This window comes from Triticum urartu, chromosome 4 (genome assembly GCF_003073215.2).
Source record: "Triticum urartu cultivar G1812 chromosome 4, Tu2.1, whole genome shotgun sequence".
NCBI lineage: Eukaryota > Viridiplantae > Streptophyta > Magnoliopsida > Poales > Poaceae > Triticum > Triticum urartu.
In genome coordinates this window covers 491,520,636-491,543,643 of record NC_053025.1, presented here as the reverse complement: position 1 = coordinate 491,543,643, position 23,008 = coordinate 491,520,636, and the positions used below count along the sequence as shown (strand labels likewise).

Below are 23,008 nucleotides of genomic sequence, written 5' to 3'. Positions count from 1 at the left end.
AGTGCTCTAAAATCAAATAAATCCCGGTTCTTGCTCAGCCCGTAGCAGCCACGTAAAACTTGCAACAACAAAGTAGAGGACGTCTAACTTGTTTTTGCAGGGCATGTTGTGATGTGATATGGTCAAGACGTGATGAGATATAAGTTGTTGTATAAGATGATCATGTTTTGTTGAAGTTATCGGCAACTGGCAGAAGCCTTATGGTTGTCTCTTTATTGCATAAGATGCAAGCGCCAAATAATTGCTTTACATTATCGCTATGCGATAGCAATAGTTGCAAGAGCAATAGTTGGCGAGACGACCATGTGACGACACATTGATATAGATCAAGATGATGGAGATCATGGTGTCATGCCGGTGATGATGGAAATCATGACGATGCTTTGGAGATGGAGATCAAAGGTACAAGATGATGATGGCCATATCATGTCACATATTTTGATTGCATGTGATGTTTATCTTTTATACATCTTATTTTGCTTAGTTCGACAGTAGCTTTATAAGATGATCTCTCACTAATTATCAAGGTACAAGTGTTCTCCCTGAGTATGCACCGTTGCGAAAGTTCTTCGTGCTGAGACACCATGTGATGATCGGGTGTGATAGGCTCTACGTTCAAATACAACGGGTGCAAAAACAGTTGCACACGCGGAATACTCAGGTTAGACTTGACGAGCCTAGCATATAACAGATATGGCCTCGGAACACTGAGACCGAAAGGTCGAGCGTGAATCATATAGTAGATATGATCAACATAGTGATGTTCACCATTGAAACTACTCCATCTCACGTGATGATCGGACATGGTTTAGTTGATATGGATCACATGATCACTTAGAGGATTAGAGGGATGTCTATCTAAGTGGGAGTTCTTAAGTAATATGATTAATTGAACTTAAATTTATCATGAACTTAGTCCTGGTAGTATTAGCATATCTATGTTGTAGATCAATAGCTCGCGTTTAGCTCCCCTATTTTATTTTTGATATGTTCCTAGAGAAAACTAAGTTGAAAGATGTTAGTAGCAATGATGCGGATTGGATCCGTGATATGAGGTTTATCCTCATTGCTGCACAGAAGAATTATGTCCTTGATGCACCGCTAGGTGAGAAAACTATTGCAGGAGCAGATGCAGATGTTATGAACGTTTGGCTAGCTCAATATGATGACTACTTGATAGTTTAGTGCACCATGCTTAAACGGCTTAGAATCGGGACTTCAAAGACATTTTGAACGTCATGGACCATATGAGATGTTCCAGGAGTTGAAGTTAATATTTCAAGCAAATACCCGAGTTGAGAGATATGAAGTCTCCAACAAGTTCTATAGCTAAAAGATGGAGGAGAATAGCTCAAGCAGTGAGCATGTGCTCAGATTGTCTGGGTACTACAATCGCTTGAATCAAGTGGGAGTTAATCTTCCAGATAAAATAGTGATTGACAGAATTCTCTAGTCACCATCACCAAGTTAGTAGAACTTCGTGATGAACTATAATATGCAAGGGATAACGGAAACGATTCCTAAGCTCTTCGTGATGCTAAAATCGACGAAGGTAGAAATCAAGAAAAGCATCAGGTGTTGATGGTAAACAAAACCACTAGTTTCAAGTAAAGGGACAAAGGGAAGAAAGGGGAACTTCAAGAAGAACGGCAAGCAAGTTGCTGCTCAAGTGAAAAAAACCCAAGTTTGGACCTAAGCCTGAAACTGAGTGCTTCTACTGCAGAGGGACTGGTCACTGGAAGCGGAACTACCCCAAGTAATTGGCGGATAAGAAGGATGGCAAAGTGAACATAGGTATATTTGATATACATGTTATTGATGTGTACTTTACTAGTTTTTATAGCAACCCCTCAGTATTTGATACTAGTTCAGTTGTTAAGAATAGTAACTCGAAACGGGAGTTGCAGAATGAACAGAGACTAGTTAAGGGTGAAGTGGCGATGTGTATTGGAAATGGTTCCAAGATTGATATGATCATCATCGCACACTCCCTATACTTTCGGGATTAGTGTTAAACCTAAAATAAATGTTATTTAGTGTTTGCGTTGAGCATGAATATGATTGGATCATGTTTATTGCAATACGGTTATTCATGTAAGTTAGAGAATAATTGTTGTTCTATTTACATGAATAAAACCTTCTATGGTCATACACCCAATGAAAATGGTTTGTTGGATCTCGATCGTGGTGATACACATTTTCATAATATTGAAGCCAAAAGATGCAAAGTTAATAATGATAGTGCAACTTATTTGTGGCACTGCCGTTTAGGTCATATTGGTGTAAAGCGCATAAAGAAAATCCATGCTGATGGGCTTTTGGAATCACTTGATTATGAATCGGTTGATGCTTGCGAACCATACCTCATGGGCAAGATGACTAAGACTCCGTTCTCCGAAACAATGGAGCGAGCAACAGATTTGTTGGAAATCTACATACTGATGTATGTGGTCCGATGAATATTGAGGCTCGCGGCAGGTATCATTATTTTCTAATCTTCACAGATGATTTGAGCATATATGAGTATATCTACTTGATGAAACACGAGTCTGAAACATTTGAAAAGTTCAAAGAATTTCAGAGTGAAGTGGAGAATCATCGTAACAAAAATAAAAGTTTCTACGATATGATCGCAGAAGTAAAATATTTGAGTTATGAGTTTGGCCTTTAGTTAAAACAATGTGAAATAGTTTCACTACTCACACCACCTGGAACACCACAGTGTAATGGTGTGTCCGAACGTCGTAACCGTACTTTATTAGATATGGTGTGATCTATGATGTCTCTTACCGATTTACCACTATAGTTGATGCAAATTTTGACACTAATCCAGATGACTCTAAATCTCAATCTGGATACATATTGAAAGTGGTAGCAATTAGCTAGAGTAGCTCTGTGCAGAGCATTGTTGACATAGAAATTTGCAAAATACTTACGGATCTGAATGTGGTAGACCTGTTGACTAAACTTCTCTCACAAGCAAACCATAATCACACCTTAGTACTCTTTGGGTGTTAATCACGTAGTGATGTGAACTAGATTATTGACTCTAGTAACCCTTTGGGTGTTGGTCACATGTCGATGTGAACTATGGGTGTTAATCACATGGTGATGTGAACTATTGGTATTAAATCACATGGCGATGTGAACTAGATTATTGACTCTAGTGCAAGTGGGAGACTGAAGGAAATATGCCCTAGAGGCAATAATAAAGTTATTATTTATTTCCTTATATCATGATAAATGTTTATTATTCATGCTAGAATTGTATTAACCGGAAACATAATACATGTGTGAATACATAGACAAACAGAGTGTCACTAGTATGCCTCTACTTGACTAGCTCGTTGATCAAAGATGGTCATGTTTCCTAGCCATTGACATGGGTTGTCATTTGATTAACGGGATCACATCATTAGGAGAATGATGTGATTGACTTGACCCATTCCGTTAGCTTAGCACCCGATCGTTTAGTATGTTGCTATTGCTTTCTTCATGACTTATACATGTTCCTATGACTATGAGATTATGCAACTCCCGTTTATCGGAGGAACACTTTGTGTGCTACCAAACGTCACAACGTAACTGGGTGAATATAAAGGTGCTCTACAGGTGTCTCCGAAGGTACTTGTTGGGTTGGCGTATTTCGAGATTAGGATTTGTCACTCCGATTGTCGGAGAGGTATCTCTGGGCCCACTCGGTAATGCACATCACTATAAGCCTTGCAAGCATTGCAACTAATGAGTTAGTTGCGAGATGATGTGTTACGTAACGAGTAAAGAGACTTGCCGGTAACGAGATTGAACTAGGTATTGAGATATCGACGATCGAATCTCGGGCAAGTAACATACCGATGACAAAGGGAACAACGTATGTTGTTATGCGGTCTGACCGATAAAGATCTTCTAGAATATGTGGGAGCCAATATGAGCATCCAGGTTACATAGTTCTCAAACCCGTAGGGTCCGCACGCTTAACATTTCGATGACAGTTATATTATGAGTTTATATGTTTTGATGTATCGAAGGTTGTTCGGAGTCCCGGATGTGATCACGGACATGACGAGGAGCCTCGAAATGGTCGAGACATGAAGATTGATATATTGGAATCCTATGTTTGGATATCGGTAGTGTTCCGGGTGAAATCGGGATTTTACCGGAGTACCGGGAGGTTACCGGAACCCCCCGGGAGGTTAATGGGCCTTAGTGGGCCTTTACGGAGAAGAGGAGAGGCGGCCAGGGCTGGGCCGCGCGCCCCTCCCCCCTAGTCCGAATAGGACAAGGAGAGGGGGGCGGCGCCCCCCTTCCTTCCTCTCTCCCTCGTCTTTCTCCCTCCCAAGTCCTAATCCAACTAGGAAAGGGGGGAGTCCTACTCCCGATGGGAGTAGGACTCCTCCTGGCGCGCCCTCTCTCCTGGCCGGCCGCACCCCCCCTTGCTCCTTTATATACGGGGGCAGAGGGCACCCTAGAGACAAAACAGTTGATCAGTTGATCTTTTAGCCGTGTGTGGTGCCCCCCTCCACCATAGTCCACCTCGATAATATTGTAGCGGTGCTTAGGAGAAGCCCTGCGTCGGTAGAACATCATCATCATCACCACGCCGTCGTGCTGACAAAACTCTCCCTCAACACTCGGCTGGATCGGAGTTCGAGGGACGTCATCGGGCTAAACGTGTGCTGAACTTGGAGGTGACGTGCGTTCGGTACTTGATCGGTCGGATTGTGAAGAAGTACGACTACATCTACCGTGTTGTGCTAACGCTTCCACTTTCGGTCTATGAGGGTACGTGGACAACACTCTCCCCTCTCGTTGCTATGCATCACCATGATCTTGCGTGTGCGTAGGATTTTTTTTTGAAATTACTACGTTTCCCAACAGTTTGACCGATAAAGATCTTCGTATAATATGTAGGAACCAATATGAGCATCCGGGTTCCACTATTGGTTATTGATCGGAGATGAGTCTCGGTCATATCTACATAGTTCTCGAACCCGTAGGGTCCGCACGCTTAACATTCTGTGATGATTTGTATTATGAGTTATGTGATTTGATGACTGAATTTTGTTCGGAGTCCCGGATGAGATCGGGGACATGACGAGGAGTCTCGAAATGGTCGAGACGTAAAGATTGATATATTGGAAAGCTATATTCGGACATCGGAAAGGTTTCGAGTGATTCGTGTATTTTTTCGGAGTACCGGAGAGTTACGGGAATTCATATTGGGCCTTAATGGGCCATACGGGAAAGGAGATAAAGGCCTCAAGGGTGGCCGCGCCCCTTCCCCATGGACTGGTCCGAATTGGACTAGGGAAAGGGGGCGCACCCTTCCTTCCTTCTCCTTCTCCCTTCCCTTTTTCCTATTCCATGTAGGAGGTGGAATCCTACTAGGACTAGGGAGTCCTAGTAGGACTCCACACTTTGGGCGCGCCCTATGAGGGCCGGTCTCCTCCTCCCTCCATCCTTTATATACGTGGACAGGGGGCACCCCATAGACACACAAGTTGATCGTTGATCCCTTAGCCGTGTGCGGTGCCCCCCTCCACCATAATCCACCTCGGTCATATCGTCGTAGTGCTTAGGCGAAGCCCTGTGCCAGTAGCTTCATCATCACCATCATCATGTCGTCGTGCTGACGAAGCTCTCCCTTGACACTCTGCTGGATCGTGAGTTCGTGGGACGTCATCGAGCTGAACGTGTGCTGATCGCGGAGGTGCCGTACTTTCAGTACTAGGATCAGTCAAATCATGAAGACGTACGACTACATCAACCGCGTTGTCATAATGCTTTCGCTTACGGTCTACGAGGGTACGTGGACTACACTCTTCTCTCTCGTTGCTATGCATCACCATGATCTTGCGTGTGCGTATTAAATTTTTTGAAATTACTGCATTCCCCAATAGTAAGAGCATCTCCAACCGATCCCCAAAAAATTAGAGGACGATACGACCAAGTACCTTTTTTTAAAATGAAAGGGGTTGCCCCCCCTGTCGTTTCTAACCGATCCCCAATACTTAACTCCCTAAAAAAATCAATACAAATTCGGTGCAAATTTGGTTCAAACTACTACACCAAACTTGATTCGAAATATTTTACATAACTTGAATAAAGATTAGACTAGATTGCATAAAAACTTACTAAAACTACTCGCTAATCGCTCTCCCAGTCCGATTTGGTAAGCGCCGTGTCGTCGGAGTCATGGAGCAAAGGTCAATGACCTCCCTTGCCCCAGTCGCGTACTGCTTACATACAGTGCTCCGTCTCGACGTGCTCCGGGTATCTGTGGCGGAGCTCCGCCATGTATTCTTCGCCGGCTTGCTCCGCCTCGAGGCGCTCCCTAGCCTCCCGGTCTTCCCGCATCTCCTGTGCGGTGGCTAACCGGGGGTTGACGGGCGCCAACTATGACAGGCCGTTGGAGAAGTTCAGCTGGTTGTTGGCATCATGGAGGCGGACCGACATAATGTGGCATTCGTGCGCCTCCTTCACCGGGAGTGGGAGGAGCCAATCCAAATACTCTCGCGGGTCTTGCGGTCAGTGATATTTGCGTCCCACGTCCCCCACTGGTGCTGCCACACTCGAGGTAGTTCGGCTGCGACGGCAGCAACGGCGAGAGGCCAGGGGTGCGGGGTGCGTCGACGCGGAAGGATGAAGCGTCGTCGCAGGAGGAGGATGCGTCGCCGCGGCCACGGGCTCGGGACGGCATGGCGGCGTGGATCCACACTAGGGATGGACGGTGGGGAGTGACGGCGGCTGGATCCGGCCATTATCAGCGGCGGGGCGATGCGCGGGTGGAGATGGGGTGAGGGCGTCCCGGCGGCGTCAAACCCCTAACATTAAAGCTTAGCCTTAGAGCATCTCCAGCCGTTCGGCCCCCCAGGGCGCCAAAAAAGAGCGACCTAGGAATGAACTGGTGCTAGATTGGCCCCTGGGGCCGACTTCATTCCCAGTCGTCGGCCCACAGGTCGCCGTGGGTTCAGCGATATTCCGTTTAATTTTTTGCAAACTCGACGACTTTTGCACGAACTCGGCGATACTTCACTGAAATTTGTATAAAAAATAAAAAAAATGCAAACTACACCAAACTAATAAAAGCCTAGCCACTGTCGTCGCCTACATGCTGAGAAGCCTGGAGAAGCGGGTGTAGTCGCCGCCGTCGCCGCCGTCGTCGTCGTCGTCGCGCGCCTCGCCTGCGCTGCCGCCGTCCCTGCTGCAGCCCTGGCCGGGGTCGCCGACACGCGGCGGGGCGTTGGACGTCGTCCTCCTTGTCGCTGTCGAGGACGATGACACCGCTCTCCTCGCGGCTGCGGAGACGGGCCTGGAGCTCCAGGTACGCCCGCGCGCTGGCGGCGCACCTGCTCGCGAACGTAGTCCTCCTTCGCTCACTTGTGGGCGGTCGCGTCGTCGGGGCCACCATGTCGACGTGCTCCGGCACGGGGAGCAGCCCCAGCTCAGGCTTCGGCCGGACCAGGCGGAGGGAGCGCCTCGCCGGTGCCGGACCAGGCGGGGACGGCCGGGCACCGTCGTTGATGACGAGGGCGCCGCTGCGAGTGCGGCGCCCGAGCGGCGTCTCCTCCGGCTCGGGCTTGACGGGGCAAAGGGCCGGCGAGCCGGAGCCCGACGACGAGGACGACCCCGCCTTCATCCGCCGCGGCGTCCAGGAGCTGCCACGGCGAGAGAAGGATGACCGCAGCGGGTACTCGAGGCGCGGCACGTTGCCGGTCTCGATGTGGTCGAGGACGGCCTTGAGGGTGCGACCGGGCACGCCCCACCACTCGCGTCGCCCGTCGGCGTTGAGACGATCGCGGGGGATGACGTTGTTGGTGGAGGCAATCTGCTCCTCGCGGCGGCGCGCGAAGTACATGGACCACATGATGTGGCTGTCGGCGGCGTACCGCGATTCGTTCCGCTGCTCCTCCGACAGGGACGAGCGGATGCGGGCGATCTCGACCCGCCGCGCCGCCCCTTCGGACACATGTGGCACCGGGACGCCACCGCCGCTCAGCCTCCACGTCCCCGGCACCCGCATGTCTGAGGGCGCCGAGTATTCGGCCTCGTAGAGGAGGCGCGCCTCCGACTCTTGGAGGTGGCGACGGTCGAAGCCGTTCGCCGCGCCGCCGTCGCCTGGAAACCTCTCAGCCATCTGTTCGTCCGCGGGAAGGCGGGAAGATGGGGAGAGTGTAGCTTTTGTGTGCCGAAGTAGGGGAACTGAGAACTGCGCCGTCCACCGGCGGGGACGTCGCCTTTTATAGCCGAGCGAGGCCGGCGAGAGGCTGCATGCCGGGCAACGCATGACGGGTGAGGACGGGACGCGCGTCGCGACGCCTTTGTGCCGCCCGTCAGGCATCAATGTTCTGGTCTTACGCCCTTACCCCTCAAAAGAAAAAGGAAAAACCACAGCGTGCTGGTCTGGTCTTCTTCCTAGGCGCAATTCGTCACGATTCCTAACAAGCCGAGCAGAATCGCGGGCGCAGAGTGCCCGGAGAGGAGCGTGGTCAGTGGAGCAGACCACGCTGCAGCCATGTCGGTGCAGGAGTACCTAGAGAAGCACCTGCTCCCGCGCAAGATCGAGGAGGCCGTGAACGCGGCCGTCCGCGCCAAGGCCGCCGACCCGGTGCTCTTCATCTCCACCCACATGCGGCGGGCGGCGCCGGCCGTGATCACGCGGGTGTGCGCGCGGCAGATCCTGGACAGCCGCGGCGCCCCCGCGGTGGAGGTCGACCTGCACACCAACAAGGCCGTGCACCGCGCGTCCGCGGCAGGGCCGGGAGCCGCCGAGGGCGCCGCGGTCGACGCCACGAGGGGCGTCGAGAAGCGGAGGCTCCTCGCCAAGGCGGTCGCCGACTCGGTGCGGCTGATCAACGGCAAGGTGTCGGAGGCGCTCGTGGGGATGGATCCGCAGCAGCAGGCGCAGATCGACCAGGCCATCATGGACTTGGACAAGGCGCACCACAGGGTACATCGCCGAAACCCCGATTATTCCTTCTCTCATTCTGTACTGCTGATCTGTTCCTGCATTTCCAAGCTCTATTTGTGTAGATATGATAATGAATTACTCCGTATTATATGAGGATGTTGTTATGCTGTCTCTAGGTGTTTCCCCTAACCACATACTCCAATTGTGTGCTCTGCTACACGGTGGCAATATTGGGCACCGGCTAGCTTCATTTTAGGCTTCCCTGCTGGAAATAATGCTGTGCCATTTTCGATGGTTGTAATGAATACTAGTTTACTAGTATCTCAATTTTTTTTGTACCAAAACAAGAGTATCTCAATTTAGTACGATTGTGTAGTTCACAAAAGTTTCTGTGGATGTGCATTGTCCTCTCTGGTTGGAGGGCACCATGCAACACATCCTGCATACAAAGTAACTAATTAATTGTGACAACCATGTTCAGACTGAGGTTGGAGCGAATGCTATGCTGGCCGTATCAATTGCAGCTTGTAAAGCTGGTGCTGCTGAGAAAGAGGTATCACTTATATTCTTTATCTGGGTCTTAGGTGAAAATTGAATCTGTGACGATAACACAAATTCTTATAGTTGTTTGCCTATTTCTGTGCAGGTTCCGCTGTACAAGCATATAGCAGATCTTGTTGGTAAAAGCGCAACGACGCTTCCCGTCCCAGCAATTACAGTCATTAATGGTGGAACCCATGCTGGAAATAATCTTCCCATTCAAGTATTTCCACTTCACATTTAGGATTACCTTTTGTAATAAAATTTGCTTTGCAGACTGCTGAGAACACTCTTTTTCTTTTTTTGCAAATAGACTGCTAAGAACACTCTCTTAGGCTTTTCTATAAACCCCAAAACTTTGCAGAGTTTGAGATTGTTACTACCTTGTTTCTTACTGTAATATATGCTACATGTAGTTTGACATATCAATATACTGTATTTATTTTTTCTGCGTAGTACTTTGAAGTAAAGTTTACGTTTCTGTAGGAAATTAAGATCCTTCCAATCGGTGCCAAAAACTTTGAAGAAGCAATGCAGATGGGTTCAGAGACATATCATCATCTGAAGGTACCCTCCGTTTTAACAAACTGCTTCACAGATATACTTCGATAATAACACCGTGCACACTTTCTTGGCTATGTGCGTGTTGTCTAGTATTTGGACCAACCTGCTACCTTCCCATCAAACATTCTAGGAACATTGTGTTTCCACGAAAACTTAACGCCTTATGCTAGCTTGCCAACTCTCTTTTATGTCTTCTTATGGCACTGATTTTTCTCGGTGATTGCTACTAAGCCAAAACAGAGAAATTGCTTAAACATTGGCTGTCCAGCTGTTTGAAAGTTTTGTTTTTATAACGCAGTTCTGCACAGAAATATTTGCTGATTTTCACTAATGATTTGTTAGGATATTATATGGGAGAAGTATGGTTCAGACAGTTGCAACATTGGCGATGATGGTGGATTTGCTCCTAATATTTCCAGGCAAGTAAGGAATTGATTTTACTTTTTCCTGATGTGTTTTGTTTCTCAGTTTCCCTTTTGAGCACCTACATATGGATATTAACATACCATATCTATGTCTGGTGAATGTTCAGTATAACCGAAGGCTTGGATCTTGTCATTGCGGCAATAGATAGAGCTGGATATAATGGAAGGATCAAATTAGCAATTGATGCTGCTGCTACTGATTTTTGTGTAGGTAAGGATAAATCAGTGAAATCTCTATCATCCATATATCCTTAGCTGTTAACACCATGGTTTATATTCTCCTTTGAATAACATCTTGGGCATCTACATAACTACACCCAATAGAAAATGCAAGTAATGGCGTACATTTCACAGATAGTTCCATAGTGTTGCTGTGTTAGAAGGATGTGTTTTTAGTCTACTGTGTTTTCCAGCTTCTTCTTTGTGTTGCATCGTTGTTATTTTTACAGCTGCCATCGCTGCCTGTAACAGTGTAACTTGATATGCTAGGGCCAGTTAAAGCATACTATTGTGATCAGCATTTTCAATCAGGCACCATTTGACCAATCTCTTGCTATTTTACTGTTGTTATTATACTTTTTGGAAGTGTACGGCCTTGAAACATGGAAAACAATGAGTTTTTTCATTCAAGCTAGAAACAGTGAGCTTGAATAGCAGTCAGATGTACTCCCTCCGTCCTGAATTACTTGTCTTAGATTTGTCTAGATACCGTATCTAGACATGTTTTAGCGTTAGATACGTCCGTATCTAGTCAAATCCAAGACAAGTAATTTGGGACGGGGGTAATATATTGTCGGCTATTAACAATTAGTCTTACTATTTTCGCGAGTTAACTTCCCTGCTTCCTCATGCTTTTCTTTGCAGGAAAAAAATATGACCTGGAGTTCAAGTCTGCAAAGAAATCAGGGCAAAATTTCAAAACTGGGGACGATATGATTGAGATTTATAGTCAACTATGTTCAGGTATCACTTGTTTGTGGATTTACATATTCTGGGAGAAAAATCTTTTGACTTCATGAACCTTATATTTCCTCTTTTTTGTACACTAGAATACCCACTAGTCTCCATTGAACAGCCCTTCGACAAAGATGACTGGGAGCACTCGAAAAAGTTTACCACCCTAGAGCTATGTCAGGTACCTATTGTGCTTTTATTTTCTATTTTCTGTCAGGAGCTCATGCCATAATGCATTTGCAGGTTGTAGGAGACGACTTATTGATGTCAGATCCTGAACGCATTAAGCGGGCAGTAAATGAATATACTTGCGACGCTCTTACTCTCAAGGTAAGTCACAAATCATTCATTTGTTTATTGATGTTTATAAACTTGCTGCTTTGTGCAAGTTACTGGGCCCCCGAAGGCTAACAATACCAGACTCTGGAATTAGGCGTTTTTTAAGCTGGAACAAGCCACAATTGATTTTGACTAACCACAGCAATCTTTGTGCCTGGATACTCAGTGTGGTTCTTTGTTTGATTGAATGCCACTCCTTCCATTTTGTGCCTATTATTTTGCATGGCATGATTTGAGTTTAAGGGCATTTATTTACAGACAATGCAATGTAGTGCCTGAATTCACGAAGATGAGCAATTAATAGTTGAACTGATTGTAGGCACATAATGTTGCAAGAGCCACATGGTTGCACATGTAGTACTTGCCTCCTTGATTCTTCCTTGCTCTCTTGATTTCTGTAACTGTCCAGGGATTCTCTGTGTCATGTACCTTATTATGTGTTTCCTTTTCTTATCATGTGTATGTAGGCAAGTCAAGTGGGCACTGTCACTGAGGCCATAGAGGCTGTGAAACAGGCAAAGGATGCGCATTGGGGTGTGATGGTGTCACATAGGTCTGGGGACACGGATGATTCTTTCATCGCCGACCTGGCTGTCGGTGCAGCAGCTGGACAGATCAAAGCTGGTGCCCCCTGCCGTGGAGAGTGCCTCACGAAATACAATCAGGTTTCTGTTGAATGCTTGCTGCCTTTTATGTGGATACATGCACCAAAGTATTGGTCTGAAGTCATAGTACCATATGGTCATTCTAAACAGCTTCTTAATTTGTCTTGAATGGTTTTTGATGACTGTGTGCATTGTGTTTGCAGCTTCTAAGAATAGAGGAAGAACTTGGAGGCGAAGGGGTTTACGCTGGCGAAAATTGGAGAACTACCGCGGGCTGACTCGTGGCTCACTGGATTCCGTTGATGCGGTCCCGGGGGGGGGGGGGGGGGGGGGAGGGGGGGGGGGGGGGGGGGGGGGGGGGGGGGGTTCTGTAGAAATGTGTTTTGTGCTGGCTCAGCAAAGGCAAGGAAAGAGGGTAGCTTAACAAACCGGGGAAACTTTCAGGCACACATTGGTTTCTTAGGTGCAGTGGCTGAACTGCTGGGACTTTACTTTTGATAGATGTTGAGCTATGCCTTTTTTCCCTTTTCATTTATATGTGGTATGGAATGGATCGTGCACAAGATACATGAATTTGAGAATGGGTTTGAAGGAGTAGAGTTTTTCATTTGTACAATATACACAGTTCCAATGCACTCCAAGTTTTGCGTTTAAAGTAGTTCAGATATAGTTAGTCCAAAGTGTTTGTTCTACTGAGAGCAGTTTGCGTGAGCTCAGCTTATTATAATATGGTAGAAATTGTGGAACAGTCGAGCAAATATCAAACCAGACAGCAAAATGGTGTGCTGAAGTATCGAAGCACTGAGGCACACAAAGAACTCCTTATATCAAGGAACAGAAAAAAGCACACAGTACTTGATGCACAACAATTTCTTCCGAAATGACATTCAACTCCATGGTTCAACAACGTGATCGAGCTAGCCACATATGGGGACACGAAATATAGTCCTGGTATCCCCAGAGCTAGAACACAGCACACAGCAGGTTACAATCGTAAAAAAAGAGGCGCTTTCCAAACTTTCGCCCTCAAAGCCCACTATGAAGATGGCAGCATAATCAGGAGGATTCAGCAGCCGCCGGAGCTGTTTGTGCCACCGCCTGTGCTGTTTGCGCCTCTGCTGCGCGCTTGACCGATGCGCACTTGATCAGATGGTTGTAGCTCCCCTTCTCCTTGAAAAGCTGGGAGAAATGGTGCTTGCAGTAGAGGATGCCTTCCAAGGCCGCGTAGTTGGACGGCGAGAGGGCGCAGCCTCCATGAGAGCATTTGAAGCAGGACTTGTGGTAGGACTTCTCTTCAACTGTCACCTGCAAGATTTAGTTTAACAACTAGGCATGAGTCATCTGCATGTTCTTGAGGCTTTAGGATATAACTGAAAAGGAAGTTGATGATTCAAGACAATTATGATGGAAGTTGGCTGCCTAAAAGGTACTACTCCCTCCGTTCGGAATTACTTGTCTCGAATATGGATGTATCTAGAACTAAAATACATCCAAATACATCCATTTCTGCGACAAGTAATTCCGAACGGAGGGAGTACCTCTGTTTCTAAATGTTAAACGATTTGGCAGTTCAAAGCATCTTATATTTAGGAACACAGAGTAAAGTGAAGGCTACACAACTATGTCCAATGTGCAAGTAAATTAACCCCTTGTGTTGAATTGCAAAAGGGTCAATCCGACAGTTTTCACATTCTGAAACATCAATTGTTTCGTGAAATGACAAAATTCTGAGACATCTAAGCGAGCTATGCTGACGCCTAGATCACAAAACAAAACAAATATGGTATACTCGGTGATATTACCTTCTCAAGAGGGTATGCTGTTTTACCACAAGTGGCGCACTTGTCCTGCGTTCCCGAAAACATGCCCGCAGCTTTGCTTGGCGATCTGGTCTGAAACAGCACATTCCACATAAGACTAACCGAATCGCAGGGCAGCAAAGAGACAAGACACATATAGATACATGCACCCTATATGGGAGTACATACCAGCTCAGGAGTCAACTTCTCCGTCGCAGATTTCGCGGCTGAAGGAAACAAAGCCAAGGATCAGGACACATTTGATAAAGAAAACAGTAACGACTTGTGCCATGCTTGCAGATTACTTAGTATTGAATGGAAACCTACGGGATTGTGACTGGAAGCTCTTGTTGTAGCTCCCGGTCTCCTTGAACAGCTGCGCGAAATGGGGCTTGCAGTAGGGCACTCCTTCAAAGGAGGAGTAGCTGCTAAACTGTCAAACAGCAAAACAAGATATCCAGACAGATTGTTATTTCTCTTGGTCTTGTTCTTACCAAAGGCAGAGAATGCGAATTGGACAAAGCCGCGATGATCCCCTATCCTTCCTAGACACAAGATTCTGACACGAAATTCAAGCGCCAGATCCGTGCGGCGGAGCAGTCCGCAGATCTGGCATCGCATTTCATTCTACAGATCCATGGACCGTTGACATCCATCCGTCGATCTTTTTCTCTCGCTGTCTCCCGGAACTAGAACAAGAACAAGACGGCTGGAGGTGGTAGAAAGATAAGAGAGCGGGAGGGGAGATGACATACGGAGAGGGTGGACTTGCAGTGGTGGCACTTGAAGCAGGCGCGGTGGAAGACGGCGCCGTCGGTGGAGAGCTGGTCCATGGGGTACACCGTCTTGGTGCACACCTTGCACTTCTGCTGCGTCCCGCTGAACATGGTCGCCGTCGCCGCCGCCGCCGCCGATCTGATCTCGGCCTGCGCGCGCCTGATGCGACGATGTGACGAGCACCCCACGAGCGCCCCAATGGCCGCGCTTATATACGCGGCAGCGGATGGATGGATGGAATGAATTATGGCGGCCTCTCGAGGTGGGCGGCTCGATCGGGCCGGCTCACAGTTGCCGCGGCGGAAAGAAAAAGGCAACGCACAAACGAAGGAAGCGAAGGGGGGAAAGAGAGATGAGATGCGGGTGAGGGGCCGCGCTAGTGCTCTGCTCATTAACGAATACGCAATTAATTATTACAGCCTTTCGTGCGAACGTGGCTCCGGCTGCGCGGCTGCCGGTGGGCCCGGGAGTACGCGGGGTCCGGCTGCCAGTGGCTGTGCGGTTGGTGGCAGCCACACGAGAACGGAGCTCTGACCGGCGCGAGAAGTGCCGCAGAAGCAACGGCTACGACTACGGGTATTCGCGTCGTTGCGTGGGGCCCGGCGGTCAGCCCCCCTGCGACGGGGAGAGGTGAGAGATGTTCTCTTGGGCAATTTGTTGCTTTTATTATTATTATTATTGGTTATTATTTTGATTGAAGCTGGAATGTGTATGTATGTAGGGGGCGATATTAATTGGTGCCGCAGCGGTGCGGCCCACGTCGGCCAGCTCTTTCCCTGCTGCCTCGTCGGACCACTCTGCTTGTTCGCATGCTTACATCTTTGCAAACAAACAGCGCACTGCTACGTATTTTATTGCGGTGCGAGAGGGCAAGGCCGTGTTTTTGTTGCATGCACAGGCTAAGCTCGGCCTACCCCGCCTAAACGGAAGAGGCTGAGGCGTGGGGCCGGGCCGTTTAGGCGAGTGGGCCGGTGCCAGCTGCGCAAGCACGCACGGGGGCGGTCTAGCTTAGCAAACGGATTACTTTTGCTCATTTATTTGCTCCTGCGTGGCCTGTCTGTGCTTACACGATATACGGGCAGGCCACAGCTCAATTTCGTAACGCCCGGTTCAAGCGTGGTTAGGAGCGTACTGGAATGTGCCCGTAATAGCCACCAAATTTGCTCACTGGACCAGTGGACCGGACGGTACCCCTAATATGCTGAGCTGATACCAAACACGCCCGTACAGCTCATCCAAGGAAGACATCATTCCGGTCAGCAGTGCGTTGCAAAATCATATACGAGTATACCTAATAACCATCACGTACTCACATAATGATTGGGTTTGAAGCAAGTCCCGTCGTCAACCACCGAGTGCGAGTGCGACCAACGCACCATTATTCTGCCCGGCACCAACCGGAAACGCAATCAACAACTCCACGGCACCGCGCCAACCAACCAACCAAATCACTGCCAAAACAGCACTGGCCTCTGCACCATGCAGCTGTGCGCATAGTTAGCTCGTGTGGCGCTGTCATCAGGTTAGTGCCAATTCTTCTAGCCCCAAATCCATAAATTCCCCAAATGCCCATCACTGTGATCGACGAAACAGCGGTTATAGCATCATAACTGACAAACAGGAGCTTAATTAGCAGGATCGAAGGATGTAACCATGGAAAGAAAACGGGGATTTGTGTATGCGCCACAGATGGGCGGTGGCTGCCGGTATTCTGATGCTTGGTCGGGGCATATCTCATGTGCCCATTTTATATCAGCAAATCGTAATGGTTCTTCCCACTGTATAACAGTCTCACCGGCACCCTTTTCTTCCCCTCTTTAGAGTCTTTGGTAAACTCCAACCCGTACTCGGCAATTGGGATAAACCCGTTGCCCCGCCCGCGGTACTGTTGCACAAAAAGAAAATGGTAGGTTTAGTTCGAGATGGAGTGAGGAAGCATAACATACAAGGCCATCAAAGCAGAACGCTCAAAACATGATTGCGGTGAAACAGATAAAATGGTGCGATAATCCACACAGTATTTCCATTTTGAAGACAAGTTCAATTTAAACATCAAAAAAACGCAAAAGGAAAGGTATTCACCAATCTTTCAAACAGTTTGATTTGCACTTCGCAAAATGCAGTTTCAGTTTTCAACACCATTCTCAAGGAAACTTTAGGCAGATTGTCTAGTTCCAACCGGACCTTTATTTTTTTTGTTATTGAATTACCAGGAAATTTGGCTACATATTATCAATTGCTAGTACACGTGCCTTCCGATTTGATCAACTTTTATCATAATACGTACGATGCAATGCCCATAGTGATGATGACGGTGTTCTTAAAGTCACTATTCTACCAAAACCCCTTGTTCAGTTTTTCTCTCTTATCAGTTGGAACAACTATTCCATTGATTTGTTATGAGAATCGCTTCCATCATGTCACAACCATATTATTAAATATAGATGAAGTTTTATTATCCTTCTCCACTCTGCACACATATAGATTCATCATCACCTAGGGCGGTTGAATTTACCTCACGCTCCGGAATGTAAATAATGATTGGTTGCCGGCACAGTCTAGACAAAACCTGGAAAGAGGAGATCCCAGATGAAAATCTTATGTGAATGAGCCATGTATACAGATATAACAATTTAAGCAACAAATACAATATCAATCTACTCAGAAAAGGATGGCCTACTTTAGAACATCCAGAAGTTAAACAAAAGTATATCTTTGACTTTATCACGCTAATAAAGAAGAATGATGCATGAACTGTACTACTTAAAACATAAAATGACTGGTACGTGCAAGTCGGATGTTCTCCAGATGTAATTTGTCGAATAACTGATGCCTACATCAACTATGCATGTTAACTTCTATAACCATCAAATCCATACCAAGAGTTCTGACTCTCCACCCCAGAAATCAGGTCGCCTTATCCTTTGGCAGTAGCTACAACAGCAGGCATAGCCGTTAGCATCTCTAAGTTAATGACATCGAAGTAAATAAAAAGCTATGGGAACCTAACCGTTTCAAAGATTCATCCACTGTAATAGCTATAATCGCCTCTTCATACTTTTGACGCTCGGTTTGGTTATCACATATAACCTCTTTCACTGCCAGCCGTAGGTCGTCTAGGAAATTGAAGATAAATTCCATCATAAAAATATATTTCAAGAATAATCTGTCTTTCAATGGAGACATGGTAATAATTATACTATATGGCCAGCTCCAAGGCTGAGTGATGGATACTCTCAGGTTTATCAGGATGGGGCAGTTGTAAAGAATGTGCAATGTAAACTCAAAAGAAAAACGTACAGCTCTTCTTCACATATCCCTGGCCACAGGATAAGCTTTTGAGTGTTCCATATCTTCGTACAGGGAGCCTCTTCAAAATATTTCCTATCACTATCTCTTCATGCTCCAGTGGACTCTTCATTTTTCACTCTCCATATTCCACTATTCTATATTTTATTGATATCATATAAACAACAATATACTTGTAACTGCTATGATTTCAACGGCTGTGGACCTAACGACTATTTTTCTGATGGGTATATTTGTAATGGCTACGTTTTTCTGGTCTATACATATGCAAAGTCATTCGCTCTTCCTGATTGTTACTCCTCTACAGCATAGCAATGAGTCCTTGCTAGTTACTGAAGCAAAGTCTCTTGGATTCATCGTCATCACATGACGGCAATGGACTTATTTTTACTACATACCCAGCACATAATATCTGCTTTTGAATGTTCCACGCCATGGCGGTTATGTACCTAAACTATGTAATTCGTCCTATTAGAGAAATAGAGCTTTTTAGACTATACAAAGACTACTTTCCAGATTCTCCTACCGAAACCTAACTACTCCCTCAATTCCATAATACTTGCCGTGGTTTTAGTTCAAATTTGAACAACAACCATGACAAGTATTATGGAACAGAGGGAGTACATTTCAGTGTTCATCTACTTTTCTTCTCCTTTTTTGGTTAATACTCTTGGCTAGAGCTCATTCTTATTTTTCGCATAGGTTTCGAATGACGGGAATTTAGATCTTTTGCCCCACTTTACTTCTCCATTAGATAATCCCCCCCCCCCCCCCCCCCGCGCCCCCTGAGAAGCTTGCCGGGTGGGCCAGGGCCACTGGTCATTGAAACAACCCTGGGGCAAATCATCTAAAACCCCCTCGCATGACTTCTCTATTTTTTGGCATAGTGCAAATTGTACAAGATCATGACGACTATTTTGTACAGAAAAGAGATAGAGCTGGACATCTTGGGTTATATTCTACAGAGAAGCTTACAGTAGCATTTCAGAATGCTAATGTATGACATAGCAACGAATGCTTCAGATGGTTATGTTCGGATTGAAGAAAGTATTGCTATAAAGTCTTACAATTTGTAAAAACTATTGTTGAAGTCCCTGAGGATGAGTATGTGAGATCTTCAAATGAGAATTGTACTGCTGAATGGCTAGCGATTGTAGAACAAAAGGGGGGGGGGGGGGGGGGCAAGAATGCTAAATAGCATAGGTTGCATGCATTAGAAATGGAAAATTGTCTACCAGCACGGCAAAAATTCTCTTTACTCTGCAATTGCAAAACATCATTTTCATTTCAACATCTCAAATACTCACCTCCGAAGACTTCTGCAATAGCTTTCTCAAACATTTTAGGACACTAACAGTACTTACTCCGATCCCAACATAATCATCCGTAGCATCAGGTTACTCCATTAGTTAGCATTCTAAATGTTGGGGTAATCTTCTGTTAAAAAGATAACCCAACATGTCCACATCCATCACTTTTCTACACAAAATAGTCATCATTGCCTTCTATAGCATACACTAGTCAAAAAATAAACATGAACCGCAGACAAGAAATTAAACAAAAAGGCGAACAAAAACTTATCTACTAACAACAAACCTATTGCGGTGAATCACTTGGCATATATAAATGGTTCTAGGCATAGAATTGAGCAATCAAATATTCAAATGATAATATTGATTGTGTGCTTGGTTTGATGTAAAAATAAGTTCATCGTCATCATCGGACAACGAAGAATCCAAGAGACATTGCATGAGTAAGCTACGACCACTCATTGTGATGTGGTAGAGGAGGAGTAACTACAAAAAGGCAAATAACTTTGCATATATAGACTAATATAACCATTACAAATGTAACCGTCCAAAAATAACCGTTACAAATATAACCATTGAAATTACAGCGATTACACATATGGTCATTAAAAGTATATTGTTATTTACATCATATCAATAAAATGTAATTCCTTCGGTTCATGAAAAAAAGTGACATTTTGGACAGTTTTCAAAACATAATTCTGAGCACTAGTTTCTTCTGTAGCATATTATAGCACCTAGTAAAATTATACTAGTATTTTAAAATTATTTTTTGACACAAATCGGTACATTTGATTCTCAAGTTCCCAACCTAATTACTGAAACAATATAAGCGATCAAAGAGGTATCTCCAAAATATCACTTTTCTTTGAACTGGAGTGAGTGAGGAATACAAAGGGTGGAAGAGCATTTTTTGGGCGGAGAGGCTCACCATACAGACATGGCTCAACATAGCAATGAGCTGTCACTACTTACTGAAGTGATATCTCCTGGATTCATCGTCGTCATGATGGCAAAGTACTTATTCTTACTACATATCCAGCACATAATATCAGCTTTTGAATGTTCCACGCCAAGGCGGTTCTGTGCCTAAACATAGGTAATTCGTCCTATTAGAGAAATAGTATTTTAGACTATACAAAAACTACTTTCCAGATGCTCCTACCAACAAGCCAACTATATTTCAGTGCAGGTTTGTTATTGGTCCATCTATTTCTGTTCTCCTTTTTTTTGTTAATACTCTTGGCTAGACCTCATTCTTATTTTTCGCATAGGTTTAGAATGACTTCTCTATTTTTTTGGCACAGTGCACATTGTATAAAATCATGACGACTATTTTGTACAGAAAAGAGATAGAGCTGGACATCTTGGGCTATACTCTATGGAGAAGATTACCATAGCATTACAGAATGCTAATGTATGACGTAGCAAAGAATGCTACAGATAGTTATGTTTGGATTGAAGAAAGTGTTGCTATGAAGTCTTACGATTTGTGAAAAACTATTGTTGAAGTCTCCAGGGATGACTATTTGAGATCGTCAAAGGAGAATTTTACTGCTGGATGACTAGCAATAGGAGAAAAAAAGGTGTTTTCCCAGAATGCTAAGTAGCATAGATTGCATGCATTCGAAGTGGAAAGTTGTCCAGCAGCATGGCAAAATTTCTCTTTACTCTCCAGTTGCAAAACATCATATTTCATTTCAACATCTCAAATACTCTCCTCCAAAGACTTCTGCAATAGCTTTCTCAAACATTTTAAGGCACTCTATAACAGTACTTACTCCAATCCGAAATCATCCGCAGCACCGGGTGCTACTCCATTAGTTAGTATTTTAAATGTTGGGGTAATCTTCTGTAAAAAAAAAAAGATAGCCCAAGATGTCCACAGCCATCAGTTCTCTACACGAAGGTGTCATCATTGCCTTCTACAGCATACACTATGTCAAAAGTTAGAGAACAAGTCATTCTAAACCTGGACGTAAAATAAACATGAGCCATAGACAAGAAATTAAACAAAAAAAGCAAACACAAACATATCGACTAACAACAAACCTGTTGCGATGAATCACTTAGCGTATACTAATGGATCTTGGCATAGTGTGTATTCAAACGATAATATTCATTGTGTGCTTGGGTTGATGTAAGAATAAGTTCCTTGCCATCATCAGACAACGAAGTATCCAAGAGACATTGCATGAGTAAGCTGCGACCACTAATTGTGATGTGGTAGAGGAACAACCATAAAAAGGCAAATAGCTTTGCATGTATAGCCTAATATAACCATTACAAATGCATCCGTCCAAAAATAGCCGTTACAAATATAGTCATTGAAACATATGGCCATTAAAAGAATATTGCTATTTATATCATATCGATAAAATATAATTCCTCCGGCAGAGGCGGAGCCAGCATGTAGGTGTTGGGTTCAACTGAACCCAACGATTTTCTCACGCACGTATATGTAGACACGTAGTCACTTTGATGAACCCAGTACGAATGCACGGTTGAACCCAGCAAAGCTAGAACGCACGAGCGGGAAGCCTCTTGGCCCATTAATGTTTCATAACTTGAATAGCCCAACCAAAAGTCAATATTTCTCAAAAACAAAAGAAGCCCATGAGTAAATGTGATCCATCAGTGCCATCCACGAAGCAGGCTGGACCGCCGATCAATCGATTCCATGTCATGTACGCAACATAATTATCTAAAAAAGATTACACAACACACCGCACGCAGCCCGACTCGACAACTTCCTAGGTTTCTCTTGTTAGCCCATGGCGACCCCGACCGCCAACGCCCAGTGGCAAGCCAAGAAGCCGTCGACAGCGGCCGGCAATTGAAGTACACCAGATTGAAGGTAATGAGATCGATCACATCGTTCCGCTTGTGCATGCCTTGTAACCTATTAAGTACGAAATTAACCTTTGCCCTAATTTTCTAACTGCTTTTCCTTTAAACTTTGATTGATCTAGGATTCCAGGCTATGGAATGATATTTGTCAAATAGAAATTGATCATCGGATTCATACAGTGATGTAGGCACTTTAAGCCCACACACCAGATGTAGATGTGATATTGTTCACGACGCAACGAGTGTGAAAAAGAGTGACCTCACCAATGCCTTCCTCCTCCATCAACATTTTCCTGCTCGCCTCCGCAGACGATATTGCAAATTGAATCGCCGTGACTAACCTTAGCTCTGATACCACTTGATAAGGCAAGGACTAACCAGACGTTATTTTGTGCTTTTAGATGGCCCGACCTTTCACGGCGATGCAAGATCAGCAGTTCTTTTCCCGTGTTCCTCCTCGTAACCTCCAATAACAATCTCTACCGGCACACGATCAGTACACGAACAAAGATAATGACCCCCTCGGATCAGCACGTAGGCGTCGATGTGATGATCAACCCTTCGTCGCTAATATATTCCCTCAAAGGAAAATCACAGAAAATACTCAAGATTGGATCGCCCAAAA

General features: G+C 45.5%; 3 protein-coding genes across 4 annotated transcripts; 1 reads left to right on the top strand and 2 right to left on the bottom strand.

Annotated features, from left to right (window-relative positions):
* The first annotated feature begins 8,355 nt into the window (after positions 1-8,355).
* LOC125552222 (cytosolic enolase 3-like) lies at positions 8,356-12,956 on the top strand. The gene is made up of 12 exons (XM_048715711.1): positions 8,356-8,950; positions 9,393-9,464; positions 9,558-9,674; positions 9,938-10,018; positions 10,358-10,434; positions 10,548-10,651; positions 11,305-11,403; positions 11,490-11,575; positions 11,638-11,724; positions 12,201-12,398; positions 12,542-12,649; positions 12,696-12,956. The coding sequence occupies exons 1-11, from the start codon at positions 8,516-8,518 to the stop codon at positions 12,614-12,616; spliced, it is 1,431 nt and encodes a 476-aa protein (XP_048571668.1). The 5' UTR covers positions 8,356-8,515; the 3' UTR covers positions 12,617-12,649; positions 12,696-12,956.
* A 237-nt stretch (positions 12,957-13,193) lies between these two features.
* LOC125552223 (LIM domain-containing protein WLIM2a-like) lies at positions 13,194-15,321 on the bottom strand. Its single transcript, XM_048715712.1, has 5 exons — positions 14,893-15,321; positions 14,465-14,570; positions 14,327-14,364; positions 14,141-14,230; positions 13,194-13,643 (listed from the first exon to the last, which is right to left on the bottom strand). Exons 1-5 carry the CDS (start codon positions 15,304-15,306, stop codon positions 13,395-13,397), a joined length of 897 nt encoding a protein of 298 aa, XP_048571669.1. The 5' UTR covers positions 15,307-15,321; the 3' UTR covers positions 13,194-13,394.
* A 1,129-nt stretch (positions 15,322-16,450) lies between these two features.
* Positions 16,451-19,579, bottom strand: LOC125552225 (OVARIAN TUMOR DOMAIN-containing deubiquitinating enzyme 3-like). Of its 2 annotated transcripts, none has more exons than XM_048715714.1 (5): positions 19,531-19,579; positions 17,925-18,030; positions 17,794-17,848; positions 17,430-17,483; positions 16,451-16,799 (listed from the first exon to the last, which is right to left on the bottom strand). In XM_048715714.1, exons 1-5 carry the CDS (start codon positions 19,562-19,564, stop codon positions 16,662-16,664), a joined length of 387 nt encoding a protein of 128 aa, XP_048571671.1. In that variant the 5' UTR covers positions 19,565-19,579; the 3' UTR covers positions 16,451-16,661. The 2 variants fall into 2 exon arrangements, with proteins under 2 accessions (XP_048571671.1, XP_048571670.1); XM_048715713.1 differs by lacking the exon at positions 19,531-19,579 and adding an exon at positions 18,215-18,996.
* Between the last annotated feature and the right edge of the window lie 3,429 nt (positions 19,580-23,008).